Below are 8,882 nucleotides of genomic sequence, written 5' to 3'. Positions count from 1 at the left end.
ATGTTCAGCTCTCTTTGTCTTTTTCTCTTTTAGTCTTGCTGTTCACCCAGATAAGATCCGTATTGCCACAGGACAGATAGCAGGCGTGGATAAGGATGGCAGGGTGAGTTTTATCAATGCAGCTATTAATTATAAAGCACAAACCTATGTTTGCCTTAATGTGCACTACCGTTACCGAATAATTTTATTTAACAAGGATATATTAAATTGAACAAAGGTGGGAAAAGGAAACCAAAATTAATTCAGACACCTTCAACATTTCTCACATTATCACAGTTTATTTGTTATACAGTAGTTTAGAAAATGGTAATAAAATATGACAAGAACTAAAACAAGTTAAACTGTGTCAGAACAAATTCATCTTGCTAATGTCAGATTAGTTTGATAGAAAGGTATGTACTGAATTACAATCAGCCAAAAATTCAAACTGTTAATATGACAATATTAACACAACTATCAATTATTTGTTTACCAATTACTAAGCAATGCTTAATTTTGTTCAGTCTGTGGTGTAAAACGGTCGCATTAGCAATTAAAGAAAAACACTTAAGCTAAGCATGATCAGGTCAAAGTCCCTCTCATTTTTAGTCCCAAATTTGTCGGCTGTACGTTTACTTTATTTTGCTATCCTCACTTGCATAAATTAACTATAGTGTCCTGCACCCGCTAGTAAAAAAAAGTCAAAATTTATTTTACAATGTTACTGTCACAAATCAGGCAGGAACAGACGAACAACGATGTAGTAAAAAACGAACATTTAATAAATCCAATGGGAACAGGCAGACACAGGAACACGGAGTGGAAACATCAGGATAACATTAAAGACCGACAAGAATACAGGGGAAAACACACACCTTAAATAGACAGACTAATTACAAACACAGGTGCAGACGATGAGGGAGAAACCAAAAACACTCAGAACTGCGGGGGAAAATGGGAGAAACCAACATGAAAGTCCAGGGGTGTGACATTTACTGATTTTACTGTATATTTGATCAAATAAATGCTGCATTGGTGAGCATGAGAGACGACTTTCAAAAACATAAAAAAAAATCATACTGACCCCCAGTTGTTGAACAATAGTGTAATTGTGTCTCTCTGAGTATGTAGGCAGTCAGTCTTTTTTATATTCACCTTCTAACAATGTCAAGTAATTTATAAAACTGTTCTGTATCTGTCTTTCAACATTGATAGTCTTATAACTGCAGTGAATTAAAGTGTGATACAAGTAGGGATGCACCGAAATAAAAGCCAAAGCCAAACAAAATTACATACTGGGCCGAAGGCAGATTACCGAACGTGATTTATCGTGTTTTTCCCCCGTGTATTTAGCTTTTTTTTTTTTTTTTTTTTTTTTACCATTGCGTGAATTAATAAGTTAGTAAAAAATAATAATATTCTTTGGCCATTTTTAAGACCCTCTTCTTGAATCAGGCATGTGTTTTTTAATGTACAAATAAATGCAGCCTTGCTGAGCAAAGAAGAATGTTATAATAAATGTATTAATAGACCTGTAGTAACAGTAACATGGAAGACATGCGATGCGACATGCGATGCGATACTAAACAGTCTTGCACTGTCTGTGTGTAATGAATTTTGCGTCTTTCTCTGACAGTTTTAAATGCTTCCACACTGCCGACATGTTTTTTGCATTAGTGCGCACCTCTATTTGATCATGTCACGTCATTGTTGTCATCGTGTCACTTTTTTTTCTATTTTTGGCCAAATAATTTGACAAACATTCAGTACAACCCTAGATACAAGTGCCTCATTCATCCATAATAGCTATTTTTGTCAGTTTTGTCCTGTCAGTATTCCTTTCAAGGACCTGTTAAACTACTGTACTTAATTCTAAAATATTGTGCTTCATTTTTGGCTTTAATTATGCAAAATAGAAGAACCGGTCTAGAATAGCTGGCTAGTTCAAACAAACTTTCAAAACAAACATTATGTCCTGAAAGTGCAAAAACAAACACATCTAGCTGCAGGTATTCAGAGGATCGCTAAGGAACTTAGGAACACACTGTAAAAACACTTTACAGAAGTTTTTTTCTTTTATTGCTTGTTTTTGGATGTTTAACTCATGAATCCCTGCTGTGATATTTGACTGTCTCTATGTTGTGATCTGCAGCCGCTTCAGCCTCACGTAAGAGTTTGGGACTCTGTCAGTCTGTCCACGCTGCAGATCATCGGCCTCGGCACCTTTGAGAGAGGAGTTGGATCCCTTGCTTTCTCTAAAGCCGTGAGTCTAACATCAGCCGTCTAGTTTTATTTGAAACATTGTGTGCAAAATGGTTTAAAATGGTGAATAAGGTCTAATTAGAGGTGATAATGATAACTGGTATGCATGAGTTATAACACAGCCCTGCAACCCAAAAGCATCAATTAAACAAATTTCCATCAGTTTTCTTCAAAAAATAAGAATGTATTAAATGTAGAAGTACTTAAAATGCCAACTACAGAAACACATATTTATAAATAAGCTTTTTCACCAAATCTGTAATTTTTCTGTCACTGTTTGGATGTCATAAAATACCAACAGATGTAGTAGAAAACATCTGGGTCATGTTTGCATTTTCTTCTGTCACTGGCCATAATTCTAACCCGCTAGAGCAAAACAGTTGCTGTTTTTAGCATCAGTACACTAAAATTAGCAAATTAGAATTAGAAAGCACTGGATTTCATTCAACAAATATGGTGCAGAGTCATATAAATTGTGAAAAGTTGTGGATAGAAAAACTACTTCTCAAGTCTTTATGAGTCTGCTTGTTTTTCGACATCAACCGTCACTTATTGGTAATTTTCAGCTCTGTTCAAAGTGAACAGTATTTTAATCTAAAATGTTACCGTATGGAATTGTGATGCTCAATCTGTGTGTGTGTGTTTGTAGGACTCAGGCATTCATCTCAGTGTGATTGATGACTCTAATGAGCACATGCTGACTGTGTGGGACTGGCAGAAGAAATCAAAAATCGCTGAGATTAAGGTAGGTGGACACACTTCTTTTATTTATTTCCTTCTTTGGTCTCACATATCGCCACTCCCTTCCTCTTTTACCGTCTGCCTTCCTTTGTTCCTTTCTTTTAGATTTTTTTAGCCCTTATCTTGTTTCCTTCTTCTCCTTTTTTCTCAGTCATTTTCATCTTGTTTCGGATGCCTTCCTTCTTGTCCTTTTATGTTTTGCCATGTCTGTTTCACTTGTACCTTTTTGCCCTTTTTTCATTGCACATTCCTCGTATGCTTCCTCTCATCTCTTTGTTCTTGAAGTAATGATTTTACCAATGTGGTGTTTTTTGGGTTTTTTTTTTTAGACAACCAATGAAGTGGTCTTAGCGGTGGAGTTTCACCCGACTGACGCCAACACCATTGTCACGTGTGGGAAATCCCATATCTTCTTCTGGACCTGGAGCGGTTCCTCACTCGCACGCAAACAAGGCATCTTCGGCGTAAGAACACACGCTTATATATTTTAAAGAAATAGTTCAACCAAAAATAAAAGTTTGCTGAAAATGTACTCACCCTCAGGCCATCCAAGATATACATTACCAGTCAAAGGTTTTTGAACAGTTTTTAAAGAATTCTCTTCTGTTCACCAAGCCTGAATTTATTTGATTCAAAATACAGCAAAAGCAGTAATATTGTAAATTATTTTAACTATTTAAAATAACTGCTTTCTATTTGAATATATTTTAAAATGTAATTTATTCCTGTGACCAACGCTAAATTTTCAGCATCATTACTCCAGTCTCCAGTGTCACATGATCCTTCAGAAATCATTCTAATATGCTGACTTATTATTATCAACATTTAAAACAGTTTTTTTTTTTTTTTTTCAGGATTATTTTTATTAAAATCTTACTGTTCACAAACTTTTGACTGGTAGTGTAGAGTTTGTTTACTTATCAAAATTTGGAAGAAATTCAATCTTTACCAGTGGAGTGAATGGGTGCCGTCAGAATGAAAGTCCAAACAGCAGATAAAAAACATCACAATAATTCACAAATAATCCAACTCTAGTCCATTAATTAACAGCTCATGAAAAACGGCCTGTTTTTAAGAAACAAACCATTCATTAAGACATAATGGCCCGGTTTCACAGATGGGTTTAGACTAAACCAGGATTAGGCTATAGTTCAATTAGGACATTTAAGTAATTTTTATAAACATACTTTAAAAATGACTAATGTGCATTTTAAGACAAAACAAAGGCACCGATATATTTTAAGATCAGTCAGTGCAAGTTTCTTTCAGTTAAAACAGCTCAGACCTACATTTAGTCTAGAACTAGTCTTAAGCCTTGTCTGTGAAACCAGGGGTTTAACTGTAAACTGTCAAATTTGGCTAAAATATGAATCTATAATCCATAATAACACTTCCTCCCTTTAACAGTTGAATTTCCCAAAGACTGTGTGATAAGACTAGTTTCATGATCCCTCTTTGTCTTTTTAAAATGTTTCAGTAAAAATAGATGTACTGTAGGTAAATATTGTTTTTTTTTTTACTTTATTGTATTGTTTCATATATTGTGCTCATTTAGTAAATAACAATGTGAAAAATATACCATAATTATTTAAAATAGTTTTTACTGATTGGAAAAAAAAATCACTATTTCAAATACAGAAAATACAGTACATATTGAGTTATGTATGAAATAGAGTAAAAAAATATAAAGATAAATTACTTTGGCAACCTTTCCCAGCCCAAGAAACATTTATAGACTAATGCTACACTCTGCTTGCTATACAAAGCACAGACTAGTACAGAGTACGTCAGGTTTATAAAAACTGACTTTATATTTATTACGTTTGCTTGTGTGTTTATGACAGAAATACGAGAAGCCCAAATTTGTCCAGTGTTTGGCCTTCCTCAATAATGGAGACATCCTGACTGGAGACTCAGGAGGAATCATGCTGATATGGACCCGCAGCACCGCTGAACCAGCACCAGGGAAAGGGCCAAAAGGTAAACCCCTGTTTTTTCACACACGGGCACATTATTAGCACTGCCAGCATACTAAAACACATACCTTCGCATTAACATTCTCCTCATTTTGTCATCACCACCTGCATTTCCTTACAAGGAAAAAAAGTACTTTGGTGGCAAGTGATTGTATCCTTCCCCAAACCCAGTCTGATCCTCTGATCCGCTGCACCTTCTGAAACCAAACAGACAAGAGAAGTTATAAAGTTACCATAAAAGAAAATAAAGGAAGTAGAATGAGGCCAGATGCATGTAGGGTCAATGCATAACCACATTCTGTTCTACCAAAAAACACATGCTGTATTAACAAACTACGTAGGTTGTAGGATTTACCACTCTGATGGCACACTACTATAGGAAATCTTTGTTTATTTCTCATGTCATGTCAAAAGCTCAGTTTATGATTGCCATTCAATCATTTTCACTTCAGTAGTAAAATACACTCAGTTAAAAAGAGGAATTTATTACACTATGGTAAATGCAATAAATAATATCTCGCTGACCCTCACAGTTGACCATATGTGCCTGGTTTATACAAAATTGAGTTCATCTGCCAGCATTTCTTTACAAGTCTATGCTCATCAAGGCTGCATTTATTTGATCAGAAATATAGTAAAAACAGTGTAATAAAATTACTTTAAAAAAGTATCACAGTTGAAACTGTTCTGTTTGAATATTTTTTTTAGAATAGGTAACACTTATTCACTATTAACTACAACTTTTCCCTCAATAAATTCCTAATTTGCTGCTTACTAATAGTTAGTAAAGTAGTTGTTAGGTTTAGGTATTGGGTAGGATTAGGGATGTAGAATAAGCTCATGTAGAATAAGCCATTAATATGTGCTTAATTAGTACTAATAAATGGTCAATATTCTAGTAAAATGCATGCTAATAAGTCGTAGTTAATAGTGAGTAAGTGTTACCTATTCTAAAGTGTTACCGTAATTTTTCCTATGATGCAAAGCCGAATTTTCTCCAGTCTTCAGTGTCACATGATCCTTTGGAAATCAATCTAATATGCTGATTTGCTGCTTAAGAAACATTTTTATTATTATCAGTGTCGAAAACAGTTGTGCTATCAGGAAAAAAAATGTACCATGGCTCTTTGAGGTACCTTAAAGGGAGTTTCTCTCTTCAGTCAGTAAGAAATTCCGTTTCTTGAGGAAAACATTTCATGATTTCTCTCCATATATTATACTTCAATGGTGCCCCCAAGTTTGAAATTCCAAAATGCAGTTTAAATGCAACTTCCAAAGGCTCTAAACGATCAGGCCGAGGAAGAAAGGACTTATCTAGCAAAATGATCTGTCATTTTCGAAACAAACTGACAATTTATATACTTTTTAACCTTAAATTCATCCTATATTGCTGCAGAAGTACCGACCCAGTGTTTACAAAGTGAACATGCAAAGAAGATCAAACACTCTTTACAAAAATAAAAAGGTGAAACAGCAATGTTGGACGATTTTGAAGTTCAAGAAGAAAACAAGAAGGAAGTTTTTGACATACCTTGTATTGACCCGGATTACACAGACTACGCATTAGCATCGCAGAGACGAGACAAGACAAGCATTTGAGGTTAAAAAGTACATAAATTGTCAATTTAAGGCCCTTCTTTCTCGGCTGGGATTGTTTAGAGCCCTTTGAAGCTGCATTTAAACTGCATTTTGGGAGTTCAAACTCGCAGGCACCATTGAAGTCCACTATATGGATATAATTCCTGAAATGTCTTCCTCAAAAAACATAATTTCTTTAAAACTGAAAAAAGAAAGACATGAACATCTTGGATGGCAAAGCAGTAAGTATATTATCTGTGCCTTTTTGTTCTGGAAGTGAACTAGTCCTTTTAATGTCCATCAGTTCAGAGTTATGTTAATGAGACCAGCAGTCATTTCAAGCAGACAATGACAGAAAGAGAAACTTCTAGAAACCTGTGGCAGAGAGTAGCTTTCAAGAAGACTTTCTTTGGAAGTCCGCCACTCGTGATAATGTGACTGAAACTGTTTGCATGCATGCATGCTAGTGTCTGTGTGAACAAGTTGACAGATTGTTTTCTCTGTGTTGATCCTGGAGTTGTAATGGTTTTCACTGGCATGCTGTGGAACTGGATTGGCTGCACCACAGGCTGAAACGCTGCCAGCTCCTGCTCATTTATCACTCCTTTATTTACCCCCTCAATCTGTACATTGCAGTCCTGTGACACAGCGCCCCCTAAAGGACAGAAACTACTACTACCAATCATAGAGCCCAGCGAAGCACTTTAAAGGGGGCTTAACACACAGTTTCACCCAATCTTATGTTAATCTTGAGTACCTATAGAGTACAGTTGTGGCCAAAAGTTTTGAGAATTACATAAATATTAGAAATTGGAAAAGTTGCTGCTTAAGTTTTTATAATATCAATTAGCATATACTCCAGAATGTTATGAAGAGTGATCAGATGAATTGCATAGTCCTTCTTTGCCATGAAAATGAACTTAATCCCGAAAAAAAAACTTTCCACTGCATTGTTAAGAAGGCTTCAGGGCGTCCAAGAAAGTCCAGCAAGCGCCAGGATGGTCTCCTAAAGAGGATTCAGCTGCGGGATCGGAGTGCCACCAGTGCAGAGCTTGCTCAGGAATGGCAGCAGGCAGGTGTGAGCACATCTGCACGCACAGTGAGGACAAGACTTTTGGAAGATGGCCTGGTGTCAAGAAGGGCAGCAAAGAAGCCACTTCTCTCCAAAAAAAACATCAGGGACAAGAAAAGTATGGTGAATGGACTGCTGAGGACTGGGGCAAAGTCATATTCTCCGATGAAGCCTCTTTCTGATTGTTTGGGGCATCTGGAAAAACGCTTGTCCGGAGAAGAAAAGGTGAGCGCTACCATCAGTCCTGTGTCATGCCAACAGTAAAGCATCCTGAGACCATTCATGTGTGGGGTTCCTTCTCATCCAAGGGAGTGGGCTCACTCACAATTTTGCCCCAAAACACAGCCATGAATAAAGAATGATACCAAAACACCCTCCAACAGCAACTTCTTCCAACAATCCAACAACAGTTTGGTGAAGAACAATGCATTTTCCAGCACGATGGAGCACCGTGCCATAAGGCATAAGTGATAACTAAGTGGCTCAGGGACCAAAACGTTGAAATTTTGAGTCCATGGCCTGGAAACTCCCCAGATCTTAAAACTTGTGGTCAATCCTCAAGAGGCGGGTGGACAAACAAAAACCCACTAATTCTGACAAACTCCAAGAAGTGATTATGAAAGAATGGGTTGCTATCAGTCAGGATTTGGCCCAGAAGTTGATTGAGAGCATGCCCAGTCGAATTGCAGAGGTCCTGAAAAAGAAGGGCCAACACTGCAAATACTGACTCCTTGCATAAATGTCATGCAATTGTCGATAAAAGCCTTTGAAATGTAAGAAGTGCTTGTAATTATATTTCAGTACATCACAGAAACAACTGAAACAAAGATCTAAAAGCAGTTGAGCAGCAAACTTTGTGAAAACTAAAATTTGTGTCATTCTCAAAACTTTTGGCCACGACTGTAGTACTGCATCCTTCATATCTCCAAGTAGTCTTTAGTTTTATCATATGTACAAAAGAAAGATACAGCTTTACGATTCTCTCCAAAAACAGCCAAGCTCCTGGAGGCGCAATGGGCGGAGCTAAAGATTGACAAGAACTTGTGCCGATTGACAAGAAAACAGACATTTGATGCTGTTTCACTTACCATCTGCAGTTCTGAATCATGACTGGGATCTTTTATAGCTGGGACATCTCCTTCTTTTAGTATCAAACGATGTGCAAATCCAGCATTGAACTGGGCCTTGTTTATAAAACATTTGTCAACAAACACATTTGCAAAACTCAGTTTCTGCCCCAGAAAATCCACTGTTCACGTAACGCTGAGTTCTTC

The 8,882-nt window shown here is 36.7% G+C and overlaps 1 protein-coding gene across 1 annotated transcript in view; it reads left to right on the top strand.

Annotated features, from left to right (window-relative positions):
- Positions 1-8,882, top strand: part of LOC141325973 (echinoderm microtubule-associated protein-like 4) — a 44,916-nt gene that overhangs the window by 18,853 nt on the left and 17,181 nt on the right. Inside the window, exons 4-8 of the mRNA XM_073834690.1 lie at positions 34-103; positions 2,132-2,242; positions 2,891-2,986; positions 3,312-3,446; positions 4,827-4,962. Coding sequence (XP_073690791.1) covers positions 34-103; positions 2,132-2,242; positions 2,891-2,986; positions 3,312-3,446; positions 4,827-4,962 — 548 coding nt within the window. The remainder of the gene's footprint in view (positions 1-33; positions 104-2,131; positions 2,243-2,890; positions 2,987-3,311; positions 3,447-4,826; positions 4,963-8,882) is intronic.

This window comes from Garra rufa, chromosome 2 (genome assembly GCF_049309525.1).
Source record: "Garra rufa chromosome 2, GarRuf1.0, whole genome shotgun sequence".
NCBI classification, from domain to species: Eukaryota; Metazoa; Chordata; class Actinopteri; order Cypriniformes; family Cyprinidae; genus Garra; species Garra rufa.
This window is presented reverse-complemented; position numbering and strand designations above follow the sequence as displayed.